The sequence below is a fragment of the Salvelinus alpinus genome, chromosome 32 (genome assembly GCF_045679555.1).
Source record: "Salvelinus alpinus chromosome 32, SLU_Salpinus.1, whole genome shotgun sequence".
NCBI classification, from domain to species: Eukaryota; Metazoa; Chordata; class Actinopteri; order Salmoniformes; family Salmonidae; genus Salvelinus; species Salvelinus alpinus.
Genome location: NC_092117.1, coordinates 4,452,378 through 4,478,921, shown reverse-complemented (window position 1 = coordinate 4,478,921; position 26,544 = coordinate 4,452,378). Strand labels below are relative to the sequence as shown.

At 42.9% G+C, this 26,544-nt stretch overlaps 1 protein-coding gene and 1 long non-coding RNA gene across 6 annotated transcripts; one reads left to right on the top strand and one right to left on the bottom strand.

Annotated features, from left to right (window-relative positions):
• Window positions 1-1,286: 1,286 nt before the first annotated feature.
• Window positions 1,287-25,840, bottom strand: LOC139562247 (rho GTPase-activating protein 22-like). 5 transcript variants are annotated; one of them, XR_011672327.1, is made up of 11 exons: window positions 23,221-23,539; window positions 16,703-16,881; window positions 16,288-16,375; window positions 9,764-9,889; window positions 9,180-9,396; window positions 8,662-8,794; window positions 8,385-8,458; window positions 7,383-7,504; window positions 5,296-6,478; window positions 3,891-5,147; window positions 1,287-3,839 (listed from the first exon to the last, which is right to left on the bottom strand). XR_011672327.1 is itself a non-coding variant. In XM_071379757.1 (11 exons), exons 2-11 carry the CDS (start codon window positions 24,994-24,996, stop codon window positions 4,931-4,933), a joined length of 2,364 nt encoding a protein of 787 aa, XP_071235858.1. In that variant the 5' UTR covers window positions 24,997-25,069; window positions 25,382-25,840; the 3' UTR covers window positions 1,287-4,930. The 5 variants fall into 5 exon arrangements, 4 of the variants coding, with proteins under 4 accessions (XP_071235858.1, XP_071235857.1, XP_071235856.1 ...); XM_071379757.1 differs by lacking the exon at window positions 23,221-23,539 and adding exons at window positions 24,972-25,069; window positions 25,382-25,840 and having other exon boundaries at window positions 1,287-5,147; XM_071379756.1 differs by lacking the exon at window positions 23,221-23,539 and adding exons at window positions 24,972-25,069; window positions 25,186-25,371 and having other exon boundaries at window positions 1,287-5,147.
• Window positions 12,881-14,478, top strand: LOC139562248 (uncharacterized). Its single transcript, XR_011672329.1, has 2 exons — window positions 12,881-13,141; window positions 13,429-14,478. It is a non-coding gene; the product is annotated as an uncharacterized lncRNA (long non-coding RNA).
• Window positions 25,841-26,544: the final 704 nt, after the last annotated feature.

Below are 26,544 nucleotides of genomic sequence, written 5' to 3'. Positions count from 1 at the left end.
CCTTTCTGTTTATATGTTACCCAAGGATTAATGTAGAGCAAGTGTGAAAATCACAGCAACATTTTTGAATGTTTTTTTTAATCCTAAATGAGATTATAAATGTATAAACTTTTAAAGCATCATTACTTCCCCATGTTTCCTCCAACTACAGTGAATGATATGCCATTTTAAATGTCAGTCTTTACTTTTATCCAATGTAAAAAAAAAAAAATAATCAAATTTTAGAACATAAGACAGAAAAGAGATGGTGGGTCACATTTTAAGGATGAATTTTACATTAGTTTATAAAATAGACTTAACTTTAGGCTATACTGTATTACAAAAGTAATAGGGGGGAATTCCCGACCCGAGTTAAGCGCATGGAAACAGAACGTTATTTGCTGTTTTTGCACTTAAAAAAAAAAATCACTGCCATGGAAGTGAACTGGGTAAGTGAAAGGGCTAGATTACTTCCTCTATGCTAACGTTAGCTAGTTATAGAGCTACAGTATTTAGCTCACGTTTTCCATCTAAATAACACGAACCAAATGTAACCAAATGTAAACATGTCTGCCAGCTTTTGGTAGCTAACTGCTGAGGCAAAAGCTGCTGAGCTTTTGGTAGCTAACTGCTGAGGCAATCTCCACCCGGCACAGCCAGAAGAGGACTGGCCACCCCTCATAGCCTGGTTCCTCTCTAGGTTTCTTCCTAGGTTTTGGCCTTTCTAGAGAGTTTTTCCTAGCCACCGTGCTTCTACACCTGCATTGCTTGCTGTTTGGGGTTTTAGGCTGGGTTTCTGTACAGCACTTCGAGATATTAGCTGATGTACGAAGGGCTATATAAAATAAACTTGATTTGATTTGAGGCTGTCATAGATAGTACACGCCTATGGGAACGAGTAGTTTTCAAGGTGTTTGTGGGGCTGTGCGTTGCAGTAATTCAGTCTTTCTGTGGCTCAGGGAGTTTTCTATATGGCAGGTGAGAACATTGTAAGGACATCACAAAAGTGGTAGCTAACTGCCGAGGCTGTCATAGATAGTACACGCCTATGGGAACAAGATAGGTTTGCAAAACACAAAAACTGTCCAGTTGTGTGTATGATTTCTACAATGTTTCTTTTAGGGTGCAAAACACTTTCACCTGGTGTTACAAGAACGTTATCACAGTTCCATGATTAGTGAGGATTATTAGGGTATATTTATAGGACTACTGTTTAACCCCAATTGTACACTTTTCTCACCTTCCAACCCTTAAAACAAAACATGAAATAAAGCATGTGAAAAAAGCTTGGTTTTCAGACACACATGAACAAAATCACATATAACTTTTATTTATTTGTTTTACATGTGAAATGTTCACGAGTCTGACTTGGATTTCGGACACCACTTCCAGCTACATCCAGGGACCGAACAGGACAAACCGTACTTCGCTTCAGCAGCAAACCAGAAGTGTGATGCAGGGTGCTATGTTGCTGGAATTAATGTGCTAAAACTTGCAACTGGAAAAAAGGCCAGGTTAACAATCAAAGATAGGGAAAATTGCAGGAAAGAGGGAGATGTTTTATTTAATTGCGTTATCAAAAATGTTTTACCTGAAAACACATTTTTTGCATCCATTTACAATTTATTGCTCTCGCATTAAAAAGAAGTTTTGCTTGATACTAATGGCACAAAAGTAACTCAATCACTAAAGGATTGGACCATATAATAACACTACTAATCTATTAAAGGTGTTTAAAGCGGCAATCCTTAATTTAATCATGAACTAAGTGTGATCCCTACCTTTGTTTCGCAAAAAAATTTAAGGCCTGGGGCTGGAGAAATGCAACTGCTCTCAAATCCATAGACTACACTATGGCTGCAAGAACTCCATGATATCAATATTATAGTTTAAAGCATGTTTTTAGGTTATATATGGTTTGTTTACATTTACTTTGTTTACAAACATTGGAGTAAATGTGGAGTTTTCTACATGAAACTGCAAATTAGATTTTCACTTTCACATGTGGAATTGCAAATTGCAAACAAATCACATGTAAAACAAATCTAATTTGCAGTTTCAAATATGAAAAACTTTCACATTAAATTCTCCCTTTCACATGTGGAATTGCAAGTTCACGTGAAAAACAATCACATGTAAACGTTTTTCACATGAAACTACCAATTAAAATGTTTACATGTGAGAGGTTTTCACGTGGGAATATTTTCTATTGTTTTATTCACCATTATTTTGCGCATAAACCAGTTTTTATTTTATTTTATTTTATTCATAATTAATTTCCTAACCCTAAATAATACAAGATCAGAGCATTTTTAAATATACCAATAGATGCTGAAAATGAGACATATGTGTGTATTTACATGGCTTTCATTAAATTATCTCTAATTTTCTGAACCGTTGTCTACATACAGTGCCTTCGCAAAGTATTCAGACCTCTTGACTTTTTTCCACATTGTGTTAAGTTTCAGCCTGATTCTAAATGCAAAAAAAAAGAATCCTCAGCAATCTACACACAATAACCCATAACGACAAAGCGAAAACATAAAAAAACAAACATTTTTGCACATTTATAAAATATAAAAAGCAGAAATACCTTATTTACATAAGTAATCAGACCCTTTGCTATGAGACTCGAAATTGAGCTCAGGTGCATCCTGTTTCCATTGATCATCCTTGAGATGTTTCTACAACTTGATTGGAGTCCACCTGTGGTAAATTCAACTGATTGGACATGATTTGGAAAGGCACACACCTGTCTATATACAGTCCCACAGTTGACAGTGCATGTCAGAGCAAAAACCAAGCCATGAGGTCGAAGGAATTGTCTGTAGAGCTCAGAGACAGGATTGTGTCGAGGCACAGATCTGGGGAAGATTACCAAAAAAATTCTGCAGCATTGAAGGTCCCCAAGAACACAGTGGCCTCCATCATCCTTAAATGGAAGAAGTTTGGAACCACCAAGACTCTTCCTAGAGCTGGCCACCCGGCCAAACTGATCAATCGGGGGAGAAGGGCTTTGGTCAGGGAGGTGACCAAGAACGCGATGGTCACTCTGACAGAGCTCTAGAATTCTTCTGTGGAGATGGGAGAACCTTCCATAAGGATAACCATCTCTGCAGCACTCCACCAATCAGGCCTTTATGGTAGAGTGGCCAGATGGTAGCCACTCCTCATTAAAAGGCACGACAGCCCGCTTGGAGTTTGCCAAAAGGCACCTAAAGACTGTCAGACCAAGATAAACAAGATTCTCTGGTCTGATGAAACCAAGATTGAACTCTTTGGCCTGATTGCCAAGCGTCACGTCTGGAGAAAACCTGGCACCATCCCATGGGGGTGGCAGCATCATGGTGTGGTGATGTTTTTCAGCGAAAGTGTCTGGGAGACTAGTCAGGATCGAGGCAAAGATGAACAGAGCAAAGTACAGAGAGATCCTTGATGAAAACCTGCTCCAGAGCGCTCAGGACCTCAGAGCCTAAGTACACATTCAAGACAATACAGGAGGGTCTTCGGGACAAGTCTCTGAATATCCCTGAGTTGCCCAGCCAGAGCCCGGACTTGAACCTGATCAAACATCTCTGGAGAGACCTGAAAATAGCTCTCCCCATCCAACCTGACAGAGCTTGAGAGGATCTGCAGAGAAGAATGGGAGAATCTCCCCAAATACAAGTGTGCCAAGTTTGTAGCGTCATACCGAATAATAATTGATGCTGTAATCGCTGCAAAAGGTGCTTCAACAAAGTACTGAGTAAAGGGTCTGAATACTTATGTAAAAGTGATATTTCCTTTATTTTTTTATATATATATAAATTCGCACAAAAAAAACAGTTTTTGCCTTGTCATTATGGGATATTGTGTGTAGACTGATGAGGGGAAAAAAAACAATTTAATCAATTTTAGAATAAGGCTGTAACGTAACAAAATGTGGAAAAAGCCAAGGGCTCTGAATAGTGAGTCTGTTGAGAAAATGAAAATGAAAAGGTACACCTAATTTAAAGGGGTAAGGTACTGAAAACCCTATTCAATGAAAACTCCACAAGAAAATCTGTTAGCTAGCAAGTGGGAGGGTTTTCAGCAGTTGAATTACATTTATTCTGAGCGTGCAAGGGAACCACACCTGCAAAGCCCGTTATGCACCTGCATAAGTTAAGTCTGAATAGGAACTACTGAAAAGTGTGTACGCCTTTCCTAAGTCTGAATCGGGCCCATATTGAATTGTGTTAGGAGATGTATCTACTTCTTGGATAGTTGCATCTGAGCCACTGGCTTAATCCCATTCTTTAACTTGTATTTTTGGTTGAGTTGGAGAAGTGAATCCAACATATCATTTGTCGACAAGTTTATTGGCTATTTATAGTATTTCAAAAGTGACATTGAATTGTGTTTGTTTGTCAACACAACCAAATATCAACATTTGAAGGAGATGTGTCTTCTGCTTGGATAGTTCCATCTGTGCCACTGATTTAGTCTGGCTTTAATTCCAGTTTGTGGAATAAGTGGAGATCTCTCAACAATCATTCTCGCAATAGCACATTGGTGATAGTCAGTGACAACTATCATAGTTACGCAGGGCCTGGTTAAAACCCTGGATGGTAGACCAAAGGGTAGTCATAGATAAATTATCCAGTAGGAGGTGCTGCCCAGCCTATAGTTATTTTTTTGATTGTGGATATAAGGTTGAAGATCTGATGTTTTCTTAAAGGTACAAGTTCAACATATTTTATACAAGGTTTGTCTATGTTGACATCTGGTTACCATGATGACATAATCCTGTGTTTGAAATTTCACCCAAACCACATTTTACGTTCGTTACTTTTTCCCAAATCTAATGTATTTCCCACATAAATTCCATGTCGCTATACGTTGACGTATTATGTTGAAACAACAGTGAGTCATCCAGTTTGTGCCCAGCGGGTAGGCTTTTGCTCGGTGGGCTAACGCTGTCTGCTCAGGTCTAGCTGGTATCTGTGCCAGTGGTCAGGTTCCCCAGTGTAGCAAATAACTCTTCCATCTCTTTCTGCAGGAGAACATTCCGGCTCTCAGCATCTTGCCTTGCGTGTTCCGAGTTCCCCAGTCGGATCTCCATCATGAATAACTTCTTCTTCTCCTGGCCTAGATCCTCTTCTAAACGACCAGACTGGAGACGAAGACCTGAACACGAATCCTCTAATCTGAGAACAGAAAGAGAGAGAGGCTAGAGAGTACAGCAGACACACACGCGTGGATGTGCACGCATGCATGTACGTGCACACACTCACATATACACAAACACCACAACATAACATTGCCATATCAACAAGAACACAAGCTAGTTCTTACTTGTGTATGCGTGTCTCATAGCTGATCCTCTGTCTCCTTAGCTCCTCCTTCAACTCTGTCTCCAGGCTGAACAGACCCTCATTGACCCCTGACCTCTGACCTGTGATATCATCCCCAGAGTCACCCTCAGCGCTGCTCACACACAGTTCTAGAGGAGAGCTACTGCCCCCAGCCATCGAGGACCCCGCCACAGCCTGCCCTGACCCTAAACCAGAAATCAGTGTGTCGTGCTCAATTCCTGTAGATTCAGCCAACGGGATCTCACAAGAGGTCCAGGGGGAGGGGCTGCCAATTGGCAAGCTCAGACTGCAGGGAGTGACAATAACGTTGTCATAGGTCGAGAGCCTGTTGGAATGGGGGGAGTTTCTGACAGATAGGGAGGGCTTTATTTTGGGATAGGAGGAGACTATAGTAGAACAGGAGGAGTCTATATGTAAAGGAGCTGAGTCTTTCAGGGTGCTTCTTTGGGAGTGTGAAGAGTCTTTTAGCAACAAAGAGGACTCAGTATATGAGTCTAGCGGAGAGTCTATATGTGTCTCTTTCAGGCAAAGCGAGGACTCTTTGAGTCGTTCGCCGGTCGAAGCGGTCCGCCGGTGACTCCGGAAGGACGTCAGGCCATTCATCAGCCAGTGGCCTCCGGTGACTGTCGACACATCAACTGCTGACCCCCCCAACTTCCCCCTTACCCCCCCTGACCCGGACCTGCCCTTCAAAGAGGACCTCCATGAAGACTGGCTTTTGGACTGCTTACTGGGACCGAGGTCTGCGCCACTACCACCCGAGACCTTTATTTGGCTCTTTCCTTCACTCTTCCTCTCCGTCTTTTCTTCTGTTCTTCCGCCATTCATTCCCTCAGAATCCCCCTCTGTTCTTTCCTTGGGGGTTGATCCAGGGTGGTCAGTGTCAAGAGAGGACACTGTGGAGGTCGGGAGGGGTTGAAGTGGTTCCTGACTTGGGGTGGTAGGGGTCTGTCCCAGGGATGGATAGTCCTTGGCGGGGTTGGGGGGCGGGATGTCCTCCTGTGAGTTCCATTCCACACTGCAGCGCTGAATCGAGGGGATCCGGGGACAGGGAGTTGGAGGAGGGGCAGATTGGTCCTGCCTGGGAGTCTCTGCCTGCCCCTGGTACAGACGAGAGTGTTCACTGATCAGTACAGTCATCAGGTGCTGCACCTGGGAACTGCCTGCAGGGTGCAATAAAAAAGCAAATCGTTATTTAGAGGATTTGTATGTACCCCTTTTCCAGTGTGGGATTCTAGCTTGAAATATATATTTTTTCATGTTTCCATACTAGAACTTATTGATTACTTTACATGTATATGTTGGGGTCCATGGAGGGGGGATAAGAACTAGGTGTATAGAAAGTTACTGCGTGAGGAGGGGGGAGTGCAGAAAGTTTGCATTCTGTCAAAACATGATATTGTTCAATCTCATGGCTCCTAAGGAGGGAGGCAAAGGGTTTCAGTCACTGATAAATTAGGACAGCCGTGGATTAGGGAGGATCAAGGAATTCGGCCCGAGGTCAGGTCAGATGAAGTGAGAAGGAACAGTCCTATCCCACACACATGTATTTCCATGCCCACGAAGGTTCTAGCATGAGGCAGGGCCATGACTACATCATTGAGAGGAACTACTTAAGTTCCTGACTAGCAACAAAGTATTTATTGGCTGTCTAGATGTGCAAGAAGTTGAATATTCCTAGTAGGAGGGTATAAATATATGTGCTGGTGTAAACATATCTTTGTCTTTGCAGCTGTTTGACGCAGTGGGTGAATAAACTTGGTTTCAGCTTTTCCTAGTTGTTTTTTCCTAGAGTTTTTACTCAGTTTGTTCAGAACCTAACACCAGGCAATGAAAATGCTTTCTCCAGCCTCATCCCACAGATTATAGCAAAAAAGTGGCAGGGCTGCTGGTTGGCTGAGAAATACATGACATATATTGGCTTTAAACTCTGGTTAAACAATGCCTCCTTCTCACTGATATTGTAAAATAAAAGTTTCAACTTGAACAAATCCCCTCTATGTGAAATGTTATGGTTAGATTGCTCATAGCACGTGTCATCACAGAGAAAAATGTGCTGGTATCTACCCTCCATCATGATTTGTGGGTCCTCCATCTTGGGTCGGAAGATGTTGGGTCCGAACACAGTGGCCAGGTTCTGAACACTCATCTTGTTCTGACTTGAGTGGGACTGGACCTCATCTAGGAATCTGTAGTGCACATACACACATGCACACATGCAAGCACACACACGCATATATGCACGCACAAAAATAATAATATAAGAATAATATAGAAATATAAATAGCCCCCTGAAGCAACATTTTATTTCCTCCAAGACTGTCTGAATATCTCAACTCTTGTATGTTCGGTATGATTCAACCTGAGACAGATACAGTATGAGAAGTGGTGGTGAGTCATGCTGTTGCCACGGTCTGTGTGATCTGCCTCATTCTGCTGTCTCAGCTGCCTGTCGATGCCATTAAACATCTATTTCTAGTGTTAGATGATGTCTTTAACCCTTTAACTGGCACACCAAGAAAAAAAAAAAAACAGAAAAATTATTGTTCTGCAAAATATGTGTATTTAGCCTCACTATATATAGGCCATAAATGAATCATTTTTGTTTACATGACTTAAACTTTGATAGATAACACAGGGCAAACATCTCAACCAGCAGGTTGAGCTGCCCAATTAGAGTAAACTGTATTGGAATTTGAATATACTTTTTAAATAATAACAAAAAATATACATTAATTTACATTATGTCTGCTTAATTTACTTATAATGGAAGATAAGGATATGAAATATTAATAAAATATGCTACATTTGTGTGTCAAAATCTGAATATTCAAATGCATGTAAATGTATGCATTTACATTTTAATGACATGTACGGAATGATATTATGAAACATATTGAAGATAACAGGCAGACAGTAAATAATGATATTAATTTTTTAAATTTATTATATTTGCACAGACAAAGAAAATCCCATAAAAATATGTCTTTATTGCCCATTATCACTAGCTTAGACTTAATAGCATTTCTTTAATGGGCAACTCAACCGTCTGGTAGAGCATATTTTTACCTGCAGATGTAGCTGAGGAGGTTGTAGTTGACCTGAGGAAGACTCTTCAACTGCCTGCCCAGCTCAAGGATCCCCTTCAAAAAGAGAAAGTCCCAATATCATTATTCATTAGGGTTTGAATGAGAGCATTACTACTTTGAAAAGGGGCACATGTGTCACGTGTGCGCACACACACACACACACACACACACACACACACACACACACACACACACACACACACACACACACACACACACACACACACACACACACACACACACACACACACACACACCTCCTCCTGGTCCTTGGCCAGGAGCTGAGCAGTGGAGAGGAACTCTGTGTATTTGTTGAAAGGCACCACAGGCTCTGGCAGCTCTCTGAGGTACAGCTTCAGCAGGGACGCCACCGTGTGGACATCAGTGTTACTGTTAAACATAAGAATTATGACTGATTTACAATAGAGCTCATCTACCTGTCTGTGTTGTGTTTTTGTAAAAAAAAAAATTAAACCTTTATTTAACTAGGCAAGTCAGTTAAGGACAAATTCTTATTTACAATGACTGCCTTCCCCGGCGAAACCCTAACCCGGACGACGCTGGGCCAATTATGCGCAGCTCTTTGGGACCCCCAATCACAGCCGGTTGTGATACAGCCTGGAATCGAACCAGAGTCTGTAGTGACGCCTCTAGCACTGAGATGCAGTGCCTTAGACCGCTGCGCCACTCGAGAGCCCCCCAATAGGTTGTGTTTTACATTGTGTTATTCTGTGACCTGTAAAGGAAAAGGGATGTAAAGGGAAAGTACTTCTACCTGCCAAACAGTGGTTTCTCCCCGCAGTTAAAGGCATCCTGCAGCTCTCGTACGTGATTGGTTTGTCCAGGCATTCTGAACAGCCCCTCCTCCGTTAGGCCGTGCTGGTGTATAAAACACACACACTGCTGCACCAGCAGAGGCACCAGAGGCTTGCTGCTGCTGCCACACCCACTCTCACACTGCATTGTCTCCTCTAAATGCTGCCCAAAAATACCTAGAGCAATGACACCCAGATTCCAAGAACACACACACACACACACAATCAACTGGCTCTTACAGGACGTTACGTGTTTGTGTGTGTTTTCTGTGCGTGTGTGTCTGTGTGTGTATTTGTGTGTGAGTATGTGTGGGTTTTCTGTGCGTGTGTGTCTGTGTGTGTATTTGTGTGTGAGTATGTGTGGGTTTTCTGTGCGTGTGTGTCTGTGTGTGTATTTGTGTGTGAGTATGTGTGTGTTTTCTGTGCGTGTGTGTCTGTGTGTGAGTATGTGTGTGTTTTCTGTGCGTGTGTGTCTGTGTGTGTATTTGTGTGTGAGTATGTGTATGAGCATGTGTGTGTGTGTGTGTGTGTTTGTGTGTGTTACCTCCTCCTAGCGGGGCCCATATAGCTCTCCGTATGGCTCTGACCCATTCCTCCATGTCACTCTGAGACTTAGCCATCAACAGGAAAGACTCGCTCAGACCTGAACGATCCTTCTCTCCACTGCCTCCTGCAAACACACACACACACACGCACAACCTGTGTGAGCAACCGACATGGCACCAACAGTGTACATTTAAACACTTACTCTTCAGTCTCTGAGGGGATTTAGAAACAACGCAGGACCCACTAGCATCAAGTATGGCAGGTGGAAATTGATTCTGTATGCGTAGTACATTGTCATTGGTAACTATATGCAGAGTGCACTGTTGATGTCTTCATGAGCACAGTGCTTGTCTTTAGCACGGATGCCATCTACATAGTACGTTGTCATTGGTATTGTCAGTGTCATCATGCAATGCTCTGTGCTTATGTGCCATACAAAGAGCCTTTAACAGTTGCGCTAATCTTTGTATTTTTCTGAGCAGACCACTAGATGTTGGTGGTGCAACTTATGCCAGTGACATTGTGAACCATCAGATCCTCCCCTCCACCCTCTCAGGGATGGGCGTCTCAGGCTCTGCACACTCTTGGATTGCATCCTACCTGGCAGGCCACTCCTACCAGGTGACGTGGAGAGGATCTGTGTCTGCACCACGTACTCTCACTACTGGTGTCTCCCAGCCTCAATTCTAGGCCCTCTCTTCTTCTCTCTATACACCAAGTCACTAGGCTCCGTCATATCCTCACATGGTCTCTCCAATCATTGCTATGCGGATGACACTCACCTACTTTTCTCCTTCCCCCCTTCTGACACCCAGGTGGCGACATGCATCTCTGCGTGCCTGGCAGATATCTCAACTTGGATGTCGGCCCACCACCTCAAGCTCAAACTCGACAAGACGGAACTGCTGTTCCTCCCGGGGAAGGCCTGCCACTCAAAGACCTCTCCATAGTGTCGCCCTCCCAGAGTGCAAATAACCTTGGTGTGACCCTGGACAACACCCTGTCGTTCTCTGCAAACATCAAAGCAGTGACCCGCTCCTGCAGGTTCATGCTCTACAACATCTGTAGAGTATGACCCTATCTCACACAGGAAGCGGCGCAGGTCCTAATCCAGGCACTTGTTCTCTCCCATATGGACTACTGCAACTCGCTGTTGGCTGGGCTTCCCGCTTGTGCCATCAGGCCTCTGCCACTTATCCAGAACACTGCAGCCCGCCTGGTTTTCAACCTTCCCAAGTCCCACTGGCTTCCAGTCGAAGCTTGGATCCACTACAAGACCATGGTGCATGCATACGGAATAGCAAGAGGAACTGCCCCTCCCTACCTTCAGGCTATGGTCAAACCCTACACCCCAACCCGAGCACTCTCCTCTGCCACCCAACCTCCTCTTCACCACAACCCCCCCCCCAAAAAAAAAACAACCAGCACTAGCTCTGACTCTACTGAAAAATTTACTTTCTATGCTGTGATATGGGGTTGTCCCACCAAGCTATCTTAAGATGAATGCACGCTCTGGATAAGAGCATCTGCTAAATTACTAAAATATAAGATATTCTGCTCCTAATATCAATCTATTATTATATATTTTTTTATTTAACCTTTATTTATTAACTAGGCAAGTCAGTTAAGAACAAATTCTTATTTGCAATGATGGCCTACCCCTGCCTCCCCTAACCCGGACTACACTGGGACAATTGTGGGCCGCCCTATGGGACTCCTGATCACGGCCTGTTGTGATACAGCCCGGAATCGAACCAGGGTTTGCAGCGACGCCTCTAGCACTGAGATGCAGTGCCTTAGACCGCTGCGCCACTCAGGAGCCCCTAGATACTACAGGGCATGTTCAGTCCTGTCTGTCTATATGTATGGTGTCAAATGGATCTCTAAAGTCGAGCACGTGCGAGATGGCGCTGTCGAGCAAGATCAGACATAATTGAGCAAGCAAACACTGAGTCGAGAGCGCAGAGGATGGGTTCCACAAGCACAAAGGCCAGTCGAGAGCGCAGAATGTGGTTGAGCGAGCAGCGGACGGGTCCCACGAGCGGGCAGGCAGCAGGGGTCACGCAAATTAAACTTGAGTTGCACTTGCAAGTGTCACTTTGAGTGATCAGAACATTATTGCAAAATATGAATTCTAGAACAGAGATAGTTTTTGTTGTTGTTTTGCAGATACTTACTAAACTCAGAAGTTACGGCGTTCTCACAAATGCATTGCATCCCCACATGGATTTCTCATCTCACACCCAAAAATATCGCAACTGCAATCGTTTACTTTAATTCTAGGTAATGAACATAGCCTGTAGCATTTTACTGAAACGCAATTCATCAGGTTTCTGGACCGATCACAGCTTGACTGCTCTCCAATCGGATTTTGACGGTGAAAGGCAAAGTAAGGAAGTAGCCTATGAGTCGCCAGAAAACACTAACATCTGGGTTTCAGGGGTACAGTATTTTCAACCTATGTTCCGTTTCCCCTGAAAAACGGTTTAATGGTGAAGTAGCATTAGGGACGATGGCCGACGAAAAAAATGTAAGCTCTATAGTTTTTCATTAGAGAAACTAGTTAACCATCCAACTAGCTCAAATCAAATCAAATTTTATTGGTCACATACACATGGTTAGCAGATGATATTGCGAGTGTAGAGAAATTCTTGTGCTTCTAAAATCAAATCAAATTTTATTAGTCACATGCGCCGAATACGACAGTGAAATGCTTACTTACAAGCCGCTAACCAACAATGCGGTTTAAAAAAAATACGGAAAAGAATAAGAGATTAAAGTAACAAGTAATTAAAGAGCAGCAGTAAAATAGCAATAGTGAGTTCTAGTTCTGGTTCCTAGTTCTGGTTCCTAGTTCCAGTTCCTAGTTCTAGTTCCGATAGGGCCGCAATATCTAACATGTAATCTAACAATTCCACAACATTTACCTAATACACACAAATCTAAGTAAAGGAATGGAATAAGAATATATACATGTACATATATGGATGAGCAATGACAGAGCGGCATATGCAAGATGCAATAGATGCTATAAAATACTGTATATACAGTTGAAGTTGGAAGTTTACATACACTTAGGTTGGAGTCATTAAAACTCGTTTGTGAAGGTGAACGGAAAGGCTCTGGAGCAACGAACCGCCCTTGCTGTCTCTGCCAGGCCGGTTCCCCTCTCTCCACTGGGATTCTCTGCCTCTAACCCTGTTACAGGGGCTGAGTCACTGGCTTGCTGGTGCTCTTTCATGCCGTCCCTAGGAGGGGTGCGTCACTTGAGTGGGTTGAGTTACTGACGTGATCTTCCTGTCTGGGTTGGCGCCCCCCCTTGGTTTGTGCTGTGGTGGAGACCTTTGTGGGCTATACTCGGCCTTGTCTCAGGATTGTAAGTTGGTGGTTGAGGATTTCCCTCTAGTGGTGCGGGGGCTGTGCTTTGGCAAAGTGGGTGGGGTTATATCCTTCCTATTTGGCCCTGTCCGGGGGTTTCTTCGGATGGGGCCACAGTGTCTCCTGACCGCTCCTGTCTCAGCCTCCAGTATTTATGCTGCAGTAGTTTGTGTCGGGGGGCTAGGGTCAGTTGGTTACCTGGAGTACTTCTCCTGTCTTATCCAGTGTCCTGTGTGAATTTAAGTATGCTCTCTCTAATTCTCTCGTTCTCTCTTTCTCTCTGAGAACCTGAGCCCTAGGACCATACGTCAGGACTACCGGGCATGATGACACCTTGCTGTCCCCAGTCCGCCTGGCCTTGCTGCTATTCCAGTTTCAACTGTTCTGCCTCCGGTTACGGAACCACTACCTGTCCCAGACCTGCTGTTTTCAACTCTTAATGATCGGCTATGAAAAGCCAACTGAGATTTATTCCTGATTATTATTTGACCATGCTTGTCATTTATGAACATTTTGAAAATCTTGGCTCTCTCTAATTTTCTCCTTCTCTCTTTCTTTCTCTCGGAGGACCTGAGCCCTAGGACCATACGTCGGGACTACCGGCCGTGGTGACTCCTTGCTGTCCCCAGTCCGCCTGGCCTTGCTGCTATTCCAGTTTCAACTGTTCTGCCTGCGGTTATGGAACCCCTACCTGTCCCAGACCTGCTGTTTTCAACTCTTAATGATCGGCTATGAAAAGCCAACTGAGATTTATTCCTGATTATTATTTGACCATGCTTGTCATTTATGGAAATTTTGAAAATCTTGGCTCTCTCTAATTTTCTCCTTCTCTCTTTCTTTCTCTCGGAGGACCTGGGCCCTAGGACCATGCGTCGGGACTGCCGCCCGTGGTGACTCCTTGCTGTCCCCAGTCCGCCTGGCCTTGCTGCTATTCCAGTTTCAGCTGTTCTGCCTGCGGTTATGGAACCGCCACCTGTCCCAGACCTGTTGTTTTTCAACTCTTGATGATCGGCTATGAAAAGCCAACTGAAAATTATTCATGATTATTATTTGACCATGCTTGTCACTTATGAACATTTTTGAACATCTTGGCATAGTTCTGTTATAATCTCCACCCGGCACAGCCAGAAGAGGACTGGCCACCCCTCATAGCCTGGTTCCTCTCTAGGTTTCTTCCTAGGTTTTGGCCTTTCTAGGGAGTTTTTCCTAGCCACCGTGCTTCTTCACCTGCATTACTAGCTGTTTTGGGGTTTTAGGCTGGGTGTCTGTACAGCACTTCGAGATATTAGCTGATGTACGAAGGGCTATATAAAATAAAATTGATTGATTGATTGATTGAGAGAAGTTTACATACACTGTGTTGACTGTGACTTTAAACAGTTTTGAAAATTCCAGAATATTATGGCTTTAGAAGCTTCTGATAGGCTAATTGACATCATTTGAATCAATTGGAGGTGTACCTGTGGATGTATTTCAAGGCCTACCTTCAAACTCAGTGCCTCTTTGCTTGACATCATGGGAAAATCAAAAGAAATCAGCCAAGACCTCAGAAAAAACTATTGTAGACCTCCACAAGTCTGGTTCATCCTCGGGAGCAATTTCCAAATGCCTGAAGGTACCACGTTCATCTGTACAAACAATAGTACGCATGTATAATCACCATGGGACCACGCAGCTGTCCTACCGCTCAGGAAGGAGACGCGTTCTGTCTCCTAGAGATGAACGTACTTTGGTGTGAAAAGTGCAAATCAATCCCAGAACAACAGCAATGGACCTTGTGAAGATGCTGGAGGAAACAGTAAAACGAGTCCTATATCGACGTAACCTGAAAGGCCGCTCAGCAAGGAAGAAGCCACTGCTCCAAAACCGCCATAAAAAAGCCAGACTACGGTTTGCAATTGCACATGGGGACAAAGACCGTACTTTTTGGCGAAATGTCCTCAGGTCTGATGAAACAAAAATATAACTGTTTGGCCATAATGACCATCGTTATGTTTGGAGGAAAAAGGGGGAGGCTTGCAAGCCGAAGAACACTATCCCAACCGTGAAGCACGGGGGTGGCAGCATCATGTTGTGGGGGTGCTTTGCTGCAGGAGGGACTGGTACACTTCACAAAATAGATGGCATCATGAGTGAGGAAAATTATGTGGATATATTGAAGCAACATCTCAAGACATCAGTCAGGAAGTTAAAGCTTGGTTGCAAATGGGTCTTCCAAATGGACAATGACCCCAAGCACACATCCAAAATTGTGGCAAAATGGCTTAAGGACAACAAAGTCAAGGTATTGGAGTGGCCATCACAAAGCCCTGACCTCAATCCCATAAAAAATTTGCGTGCAGAACTTAAAAAGCATGTGCGAGCAAGGAGGCCTACAAACCTGACTCAGTTACACCAGCTTTGTCATGAGGAATGTGCCAAAATTCACCCAACTTATTGTGGGAAGCTTGTGGAAGGCTACCTGAAACGTTTGACCCAAGTTAAACAATTTAAAGGCAATGCTACCAAATACTAATTGAGTGTATGTAAACTTCTGACCCACTGGGAATGTGATGAAAGACATAGAAGCTGAAATAAATAATTCTCTCTACTATTATTCTGACTTTTCACATTCTTAAAATAAAGTGGTGATCCTAACTGAGAAAGGGAATTTTACTAGGATCACATGTCAGAAATTGTGAAAAACTGAGTTTAAATGTATTTGGCTCAGGTGTATGTAAACTTACGACTTCATCTGTAGCTACCAAGACTATCTGCATTGACCCTTTTTGCACTAACTTTTTTGACTCATCACATACGCTCCTGCTACTGTCTATTATCTGTCACTTTATTCCTAGTTTTATGTACATACTGTATCTACCTCAATTACCGCATACTCCTGCACATCGACTCGGTACTGATAGCCTGTGTATATAGCCACACATTACTTGTGTATTTATTGTTACTTTTATTATGTGTTTTACTTTTATATAGTTTCTCTATTTTCTTTGTCTCTGCATTGTTGGGAAGGGCCTGTAAGTAAACATTTCACTGTTAGTTTACTCCTGTTGTTTACGAAGCATGTGATGAATACAATTTGATTTGATTTGAACCAGGAAGTGTATCATCAGAGGGAGGGTTTAGATGATCTCCATGGTTTCTTACCTGGACCAATCTCAAACAGGTGGCGACCAGCTTCATCCTGATTGGCCGACAGCTCACTGACCTGACTGCCCTGGAGAATGATGCATCCCTGAGAGAGAGAGAGAGAGAGAGAGAGAGAGAGAGAGAGAGAGAGAGAGAGAGAGAGAGAGAGAGAGAGAGAGAGAGAAAGAAAGGAGAGAACACAGTATTAAAGGTAGAGCATTGTGTGGTTTGCTATAATCAAACAGAAACATTAATTAACTCTGTTTGAAATGGAAATCACTTAAAGCACAGGGAAGGAAGACGTGCTGTGCATGAAAAACATCACAGAAATGTCACGAAACATTATAGACTCCATCGTCTCCTTTAGTCTTGATATATGTAGAGTGACTTGAAAGTGTCCTGAGTATGTGCATTAAACTAGAGTGTAGGATACCTGAGGTTTAGTCTCATCCTGGTCCTTATAGAAGTACAGTGCTTCAGTGTGGAGAACGAACCACCGTAGTTGCCAGTTCCTCATGATGCTCCTCTGTCTCTTCAGCCAGCCGGCCTTCAGCGTCATCTCCTGGCCAAGAGGAGAACTGCAGCGGCCCAGCACCATGCTCTTAGAGCGGGCTGGGGAGTTCGAGACGGGGGAGGGGAGAGAAACATGAACACAGACACATATAACCTATATACGGACAAACACACGCACGGATGCACGCACACACGATCCCTAATCATTCTCCACTGAGGTCCCTATGAGAACAGTCGGATTCCAGTGTCTGAGCCCTGCATAATGATTTATTCATTATCAACTGGACCAGTCTATTATCAGGGATGGACAACCCTCAGCTGCTGGAGCCCTGCTCTAACACACCTGAATCGTAGTTCATTCTCCACAGAGATGAACACACACATAACCTATGCATGTACAAAGGCACACACAGCTAGAGCATCCCTAACCTCTATTCACTGAGGTCCCTATAATATGAGAGCAGGCTGATCCCAGAGTCTGAGCCACGCATGCTGATTTATCCATTACTACCTGGACCGGTCTATTATCAGTAATTGAAAACCATCCTGGAGAGCTACTGACTGTCCAGGCTTTTGCTCTAACCCTGCTCTAACACACCTGATACAGCCAATGGAGCCAATGGAGCCAATGGAGCCACGCATGCTGATTTATCCATTACTACCTGGACCGGTCTATTATCAGTAATTGAAAACCATCCTGGAGAGCTACTGACTGTCCAGGCTTTTGCTCTAACCCTGCTCTAACACACCTGATACAGCCAATGGGGCAGATGATTATAGGATCAGGTATGTTGAAATAAAGTTGAAGCAAAACCCTCCAATTTCGTAGATATAAATGCTTGTAGAGGTCCTATTTGTCTCTCCAACAGCTCAGAACAACCATAACAAACTGATTAAAAGAGAAACTACACATCAGACACTGGTGTATCGGATAAACCTCAGTGTCAGGCTGAGAGAGAGAGCAAGAGGAGACAGAGAGAGAATAAATTATTTATCTTTTTCTTGTTAATTGCATCCCTGTTTCTGCTGAGGACAGCTCAGGGCTGAGCTCTCTCTCTCCATCTCTCGCTCTCCACCTCTCTCTTGTATTTTGCAGAGTCACGATCGCAATAGATGACGTGTATTTCACGACACATTTGGTAGGTAAAATAACCACCGATCAATCTTTTCAAGTAAAACCTTCTTCAAATAGCAGTGTGAGTGGATGAACGACAAGAGCAAGAGTTAAGTGGTAGTACATCATACAGTCTGTGCCTAGTCTCAGTCTTGTGATTTACTGCCTCCATATCCATGTCCATCCAGTCATGCATGAGGTATGTCACGCTGTGGGCAGGTCTGCCTGCCTGTAGGCCTGGAGCTGTCTACTGCGTCAGTTATTAGTACCGTGTGAGAGGAACTATGTTTATCACTCAGCTGTTGTGATGGACACTTTTAGCCCTGACAGTAGTAGTAAGCTGTGATATACAGCAGTAGTAAGTCCTACATGTCACAAAGCCACAACTACAATTCATCATCGGGAATAAATACAACATCTCGACGTAGTATGTACAGTACACTATGATCAGCTCCGTCTTCTATTGAAATATAGAAATATCCTTCTGAGATAAGAGGGCCAAGCAACCATATTTTTCATTAATCAATAACTATAACTCCCTAGTGTGGAATTGTAGACTGTAAGATGCATATGTATGCATATCCGTAACCAGGGCTCTAAAGTGCGACCATTTTGGTTGCACATGCTCCTAGATATAATGCTGTGCGACCTGGGAAGAAAATCACCTAGATAACAACTGTTGTAATGATAGGCTTCACTTTACAGTTGTTTCTGAAAAAGTGAGTGCTGATTCATTCACTTCAAAGGCTACATGTAAATAATATTAAAGGACCAGTGCAGTCATAAACTTGATTTAACTGTGTTTTATACCTAAGGTGCCTTTGGAAAGTATTCAGACCCCTTGACTTTTTCCACATTTTGCTACGTTACAGCCTTATTCTAAAATGGATTAAAGAAATAAAAATCCTCATCAATCTACACACAAGACCCCATAGTGATAAAATGAAAACATATTTTTAGAAATTTTTGCAAATGTATAAAAAATCTACAATTGAAATACCTTATTTACTTAAGTATTCAGACCCTTTGCTATGAGACTCGAAATTGAGCTCAGGTGCATCCTGTTTCCATTGATCATCCTTGAGACGTTTCTACAACTTGATTGGAGTCCACCTGTGGTAAATTAAATTGATTGGACATGATTTGGAAAGGCACACACCTGTCTATATAAGGTCCCACAGTTGACAGTGCATGTCAGAGCAAAAACCAAGCCATGAGGTTGAATGAACTGTCCATAGAGCTCAGACACAGGATTGTGTCGAGGCACAGATCTGGGGAAAGGTACAAGTGATAGGGTAATATTGTCACCCATCAGACTATTCTTGATTTAATCTTGTCTTTACATAAACTAAATAATATTCTGTAATATATTGTAGAATAATAGTGAAGACATAAAAATGATGAAATAAGACATATGGAATCATGTAGTAACCAAAAAAGTGTGAAACAAATGAAAATATATTTTGAATTTTTCAAAGTAGCCACCCTTTGCCCAGAGCTTCCAAAATCCTACAGTAAATCTCTTTCCGCAACCTGTTGAGGCTGGCAATTAAGGTGAATGCAAGAGGCTGAACTAAAGATGTTCCAGAACTGCTGTATTTGAAGCACCACTCCTTTCTGTCCAGTTTAACAAGGACATTACATGTTCTGTTTAAAGGGTGAATTGGCTCTGGAAGCCAAAACAGCCAAATAATCCGTCTAAACGTGAATCGATTCTCAATTGGGGTATGGTTCTAGAAACATAAATCACTCTACTTTCATATCACGTCAAAATAATTTCACAAATGTAAAATACACACTTATTGTACACTGTTTTAACTGGTTTTAACACAGTTGCAGCTGACAACACATTTGTGGAGTCAGTCTTTTATTTACACGCAGGTGTTCGGAGACACAGATAGCTAATTAGCACAGGTAGTCCACTCTGTCTTCTGTCTGTTTTCCGCAAACAAGCGCTGTACCATGGAAATATGGCCGTGTGTATCAATTGAACCTTTTTTTTATGATTTTCTCGCTGATATGTTTCGAAAACCGTACTGCAAACGATACGTGTTAATGTTTAGACCGAGCATTGCAGCTCTTAATAAAACTCCCCCATACAGAAGACGCCTTTGTCCAATGACTCTTATGTGTAATGTAATGGAACTGAGAGCGCTACAATATCCCCTTATTTTCAATCAGTTCAATCATTTCTTTTTCAAGGTCTGAGGCACTTTGATCCCATTCTTCAAGCCCAAGAAACAAACACTTAGCTTCCTAGTACATATGGAAATTAAAAAAGGTTTATGAAAACCTTTCGGAGGGTTACTGTTAAAATTATTTATATAAAAAATAGACAATGATGACAGGAGCATGGGCTCCCAGAGCTCGTGGGCCCCACGCCTTGCGGAGGCTGCAGGGGTGTCCGGTTCGCCAGTGCCACTCAGACCACTCCCAGACAGTCTTAGCAAAATTCTTGCTTGAGAAATTGCTCTTTGCTAAGAAGCTATTTTGGTTTCTTTTTAGTATTTTAATTGAAAGCAATCACAGTAAGGTACTTAAATGTTAAATAGCAATTATTTGATAATGAGATAAAAATGGCTGCATTGTACCTTTAAAGAATGCATGCATCAGTGATTTGTAAACTGAACAAAAATATAAATGCAACATGCAACAATTTCAAAGATTTTACTGAGTTATAGTTCATAGAAGGAAATCAGTCAATTTAAATGAATTAATTAGGCCCTAATCTGTGGATTCCACATGACTGGGCATGGGCACAGCCATGGGTCCACCCACTTAAGAAACAGGTCCTCCCACTGGGGAGCCAGGCCCAGCCAATCAGAATTTGTTTTCCCCCACAAAAAGGCTTCATTACAGACAGAAATAATCCTGAGCACCTCCCTCCCCACGCTCATATGATCCCGCAGGTGAAGAAGCCGGATGTGGAGGTCATGAGATGGCGTGGTTACACGTGGTCTGCGGTTGTGAGGCCGGTTGGATGTACTGCCAAGTTCTCTGAAACAACGTTGGAGGCGGCTTATGGTAGAGACATGAACATTCAATTCTCTGGCAACAGCTCTGTTGGACATTTTTGCTCCCTGAAAACTGCACATTTTAGAGTGGCCTTTTATTGTCCCCAGCACAAGGTGCACCTGTATAATGATCATGCTGTATAATCAGCTTCTTGATATGCCACACCTGTCAGGTGGGTGGATTATCTTGGCAATCATTTTTTGCAACTTTCTGACAGGTAACACATGGGAATACCTGTGTCTACCACTTTGTGTAGCCAGTTAGTTATGCTGAAACAGTCATTTCTAAAGGCTTTCCCATAAAACTTTCCAAATTAAATGTTAACTGCAAAGTAGGCTTAACTGGTAGAATGATATGATATCACGATCATTTGTAACAATCAGGTGGTCTTTTGTTTTGCAAGCTCTGCTATTGTGCATTCAGTACAGAAATACTGCTAGCAAAACACCAGTCCCACCGGTTTCAGAAATCCGAATCCGGTGTTATTATGGCAAATAAATGTATTGGCTGGTAAAAAAAATAATGTATCTACCTACCACAGTGCCTGGTGGAACAAAAGGGTTCGTTCCAAAACCACTCACAGGCATTTGTTTAGGCTACACCTTGTTCAGTCATGTTACCTCATTAGCTAGCTAGTTAACAACCTGGTTACTTTACCAATATATCTAAACATTTGGGGGCACAGAAATAAAGGAAAAAGGATAGATTCTTTAGAAGATACAAGGTCCATAACAATGTATTCACTCACATATGCTCTTAAGGAGACAGTGTATAATTTTCAAGGAGTACGTTTACATGTACACTAACGATTCGATATTAAACTGATTATGGCTGCAGGCCCGAGTATGTCATTAGTCATGTAAAACACCCTTCTCCGCTTATCTTAATTGGCGTGAGGTTTTCTGAGCAATCTTTCTAATGATTAAGATTATGTAAACACCTTAATCAGAGTTACAGAAGTGTATTTGATCTGCGTATGTGCTAGCATGAGCAGCGCGAGCTTCCTTCTTTTGCGCAAGTGAAGTGAATTTGGATAAACTGAAAGTATTGATCTTAGAAATATTTTTCACATATAAACTTTATATGTCTGAACTCAAAAATCAAACGGGCTTCACAAAAATAACATGGTCGCTGTGTTAGAACGTGTATTTTGATACAGTGTCTTCGCAAGGTATTCAGACCCCTTGACTTTTTCCACATTTTGTTACGTTACAGCCTTATTCTAAAATGTATTAAATAGTTTCCCCCCCCTCATCAATCTACACCAAATACCCAATAATGACAAAGCACCTTTGGCAGTGATTACATCATCAAGTCTTCTTGGGTATGACGCTACAAGCTCGGCACACCTGTATATGAGGAATTTCTCCCATTCTTCTCTGCAGATGCTCTTAAGCTCTGTCAGGTTGTATGGGGAGCGTTGCTGCACAGCTATTTTCAGGTCTCTCCAGATATATTTGTTTGGGTTCAAGTCCAGGCTCTGTTTAGGCCACTCAAGAACATTCCGAGACTTGTCCCGAAGCCACTCCTGCGTTGTCTTGGCTGTGTGCTTAGGGTCGTTGTCCTGTTGGAAGGTGAAAGGTCGCCCCAGTCTGAGGTCCAAAGATGAACTTTGCTCCGTTCATCTTTCCCTCGATCCTGACTAGTCTTCCAATCCATGCCACTGAAAAACATCCCCACAGCATGATGCTGCCACCACCATGCTAATCCGTAGAGATGGTGCCAGGTTTCCTCCAGACGTGACGCTTGGCATTCAGGCCAAAGAATTTCAACCTTGGTTTCATCAGACCAGAGAATATTGTTTCTCATGGTCTGAGAGTCTTTAGGCCCCCTTTGGGAAACTCCAAGCGGGCTGTCATGTGCCTTTTACTGAAGAGTGGCTAAAAACCTGTTTTGCTTTGTCATTATGGAGTATCGTGTGTAGATTGATGATGACAATATTTTTTTTAATCAATTTTAGAATAAGGCTTTAACGTAACAAAATGTGGAAAAAGTCAAGGATTCTGAATACTTGATCAATTGTTATCAATTCCATAAACTTCATTGAGCCTAGCAGAGACTGGAAAAGAAAGAACAGCTCTCATCAGATAGTGTCTTTATCACATCCAAGGAGATACAATAATCATATCATCCAAATACAGAAGTAAACTATCACACAGCCAAAACACTAAGAGATCAAGTGTGCTGCATGCATTATGGAGACACAGCTACTATCACAGTCGCAGAGAGAGTGAGACAGCAAGACCGGCATACTGCTGAGATGCTGCAGAGAGAGAAAGAGGGGAGGAGAGATTAAAGATTGTTCTTACCCCTGCGTGTCTGTCTGTTTTTAGGGCTAAGCATGGTTGTCATTGCAGTGCTAGTCCCATGTCTGGATCCCTTCAGTCACACGCACACTGCTCTCTCCTCTCACTCTGCTGCCTCACCCTGTTTCTTGTTCACTGAGGCACCACCCTTTCTCTATCTCTCCTCTTCACTGCCACCCAATCTCCTTCTGGGCAAGCACCCTCCGGGCTCTCTTTCCACTCTCCCTCTCTTTCTCCTTTCCAGTTACACTCTCTCTTCCTTCCCCTTTATCTCTCCCGTTCTCTTTCTGTCTCACTAGCCCATTCTCCTTACAGCCCTGCCCACTCTCCTCCTCACAGAGAGAGAGAGAGAGAGAGAGAGAGAGAGAGAGAGAGAGAGAGAGAGAGAGAGAGAGAGAGAGAGAGAGAGAGAGAGAGAGAGAGAGAGAGAGAGAGAGAGAGAGAGAGAGAGAGAGAGAGAGAGAGGTATATGTTTAGAGGGATGTAGAGGTATAGCGAGGGATAGACATCTCCTGCACATGCTCAGTTCTAATATTACTGCTGCTGCATTATTCAGACAGACACAGACGGGCGCACACACACTCAAGCACATGCACAAACACACATGTTCACAGTTTGCCATAGTCCACTTCAGGTTACTAGCCAGGTATGTAAAACTATTCTACTCTTGTTTTCAGGTAAACCATTCACTAGCCTTCTGCAACCAGACTTTCTTTCCACATGACTCCCTCAAAAAGCCAGCAACGCAGACGGGGGACCCCATTATGGAAAGGTACAGACAATTGAAAATACATACAATAAAAGGAAGAAAAGACTACCAATGCTGTCCGTATCATTTTAGAACAGCATATTCTGTGTACACCAAACACTCTAGAGCTGTGTTTCGAATACTCATACTAACCGCACTAACCATACTATTTGTGATGTAAATCGAGTATGTAATATGCTTATTGGTTATAGTAAGGATAGAGTTAGTATGCCAAAAGTTACCAGATGTCGTACTAAATTCGCCAAAATACGAAGTATACAAGCTGTGGACACTATTTCTGTGCTTTTAGGGCCCATAATACAATTCTTCAGAAAATGGGCGTGGCTTCACAACATTTTCAGATTTCAAGAAAATGGCAGAAAATATGCAGCCGAAGTCCGGCGAGAGCGGATACAATTTCTTTGCTTTAAGTAAATATGACAAATGTTAAGAACATTTTCAGCAGTGTCAATAAAGTAATGACTTTTTCAAATCCGTTACGTTGGCTGACAATTTGTTAGCTTCGTTATCCTCGTAGCATATCATTACAGCAGTATGTACGGGTATGTTAGCTCGCTACCTAACGTTAGTTGGCTACTAATACATCCAACTTGCCAGTATATTAACTATATGTCATTCTTGCCTTAGCTAAGTGGTATAGTTGTTGTGCGTTCTCAATGGTCATTGTTAATTCGCTCCGGCCTTCTACTCCGATTTCAGAGCACTTGTGTCTGAGTGTGCCAGAGTGCAGAATAACTGATGAATTTACAAACGCTCAACATCCATTGAATATGACCGGTGTCAGTAAAAGTCGGCAAAAAAGCATAATTAAATTGTTGCCAGCAGCACAGTTAGTCACCAACGCTCTAGATAACACAAAAACAGCCTAACCAGCTCTGGTAGGGGGAATAAAATACATACACTCCTTAGTATGTAGTATACAGTATGTTAGTATGGGTATTCGAACACAGCTCAGGTGTTGTTAGAGCATAGAGCTGGTCATTACCTGAGCCTCGTCTCTGTCTGTCCATGGGTAGAGTCTTGGAAAGGTTAATCACAGACACTACTCCATCTGTCTACTGCTCGGTACCACGATCTGGAATGCTGACCGGACACACAAACATTCAGAGTCAACACACACACAGTGAGAGAGAGAGTCTGAGAAAAACTACAACAGAAAGTCAACAACTATCTCAATCCATGACCGTCACTCCACTTACAAGATGTATTCAGCAGCCTGAATGCTCAGTCGGTCAGTCATATAATTGATCATTGTGAGAGGCAATCAGATGATAATGATAGCGCTAATGCCATATACCCAGAGTTGACACCAGCACACCAGAGCAGTGATAGTCTGGAGCTATAGAAGGCTATGCTCAGGACTGATGTTGCTACTAAGGAGACAGAGACTATTACCTGCCACGTCATCTCAGACAGAGAGAGAGAGACGCCTTTCAGTCCTCAATAGCTCACTGTGGAGATAGGACACACACACACACACACACACACACACACACACACACACACACACACACACACACACACACACACACACACACACACACACACACACACACACACACACACACACACAGAAAACAGAAAGAAATACACAGCTCGGAGACAGTGGTACGAAATGCAGACACAGGTCTTCACATAGTGTGGGGTCAGAATCATGTGCTGTGTGACCACGCTTCCTCTCTCTCTCTGTCTCTCAGGAAGTGGGTAGTCAGTATGGAGAAGTGAATGTGCAGCCCTCTGGCTAAACACATGCTGGTTCCTCTAGGTATTAATAGACAGCCCACACTGACAGTCGTAGCATTAACATTCACATTTTCGTCTGTGCCAGGGATGGCAAACCCCCATCTTCCTGGGAGAGTTACTGGTTGTGCAGGATTTAGTTCCAAGTCCAACCCTGCTCTTACACCTAATTCTAATCAGCTGCTGATCAGCTGCTGATCAGGATCTTGAATCAGGTGTGTTAAAGCAGGACTGGAAAAAAACTTGCACATCCCATCGCTCTCCAGGAGGAGGGTTGACCACCCCATGGTTGCAAAACCTGCAAACATAAAAGTTACGTCTGTTCTGAAAGAGAGGTGGAATGATTTGCGGTGCTGGTAGTCGCTCAGCTGAGGCGGAGAAAATAGGAATCTGCTTTAATTTTCAAGAGGTGCCGTCATTGTTGACCAATCACAATAGAAAACGTAGCCTGCATGGTGATACGTCAGCACCAGTGGAGGTTCCTCAGAGGAGGAACTCGAGGACCATCCTCCTCAGTGAATTTCATTTAAATAAAAATATTGAAATATAAAAAAAATTATATATTTTTTAGATAAAACTATACTAAATATATTAAATAAAACACACTGTTTTGCAATGGCCTACAGTAGTCTCAACAGCACCCTCTAGGCTAGCATGGTGTAGCCGGAGGACAGCTATTTTCTGTCCTCCTCCGGCTACATTGACTTCAATACAAAACCTAGGAGGCTCATACTTCTCACCCTCTTCCATAAACCTACTTGGTAATTTGAAGACTTCCGGAGGATGTCCAACCAATCGAAGCTTTTGCAGTATGAACT

Coding starts and splice junctions, on each gene's coding strand:
- LOC139562247 (XM_071379755.1), bottom strand. CDS start 23,263: ATGACAACCATGCTTAGCCCTAAAAACAGACAGACACGCAGGG. Junction 6,479..7,382: donor CCCACAAATCATGATGGAGG/GTAGATACCAGC, acceptor TGCACCCTGCAG/GCAGTTCCCAGGTGCAGCAC. Junction 5,148..5,295: donor TATGAGACACGCATACACAA/GTAAGAACTAGC, acceptor TTCTGTTCTCAG/ATTAGAGGATTCGTGTTCAG.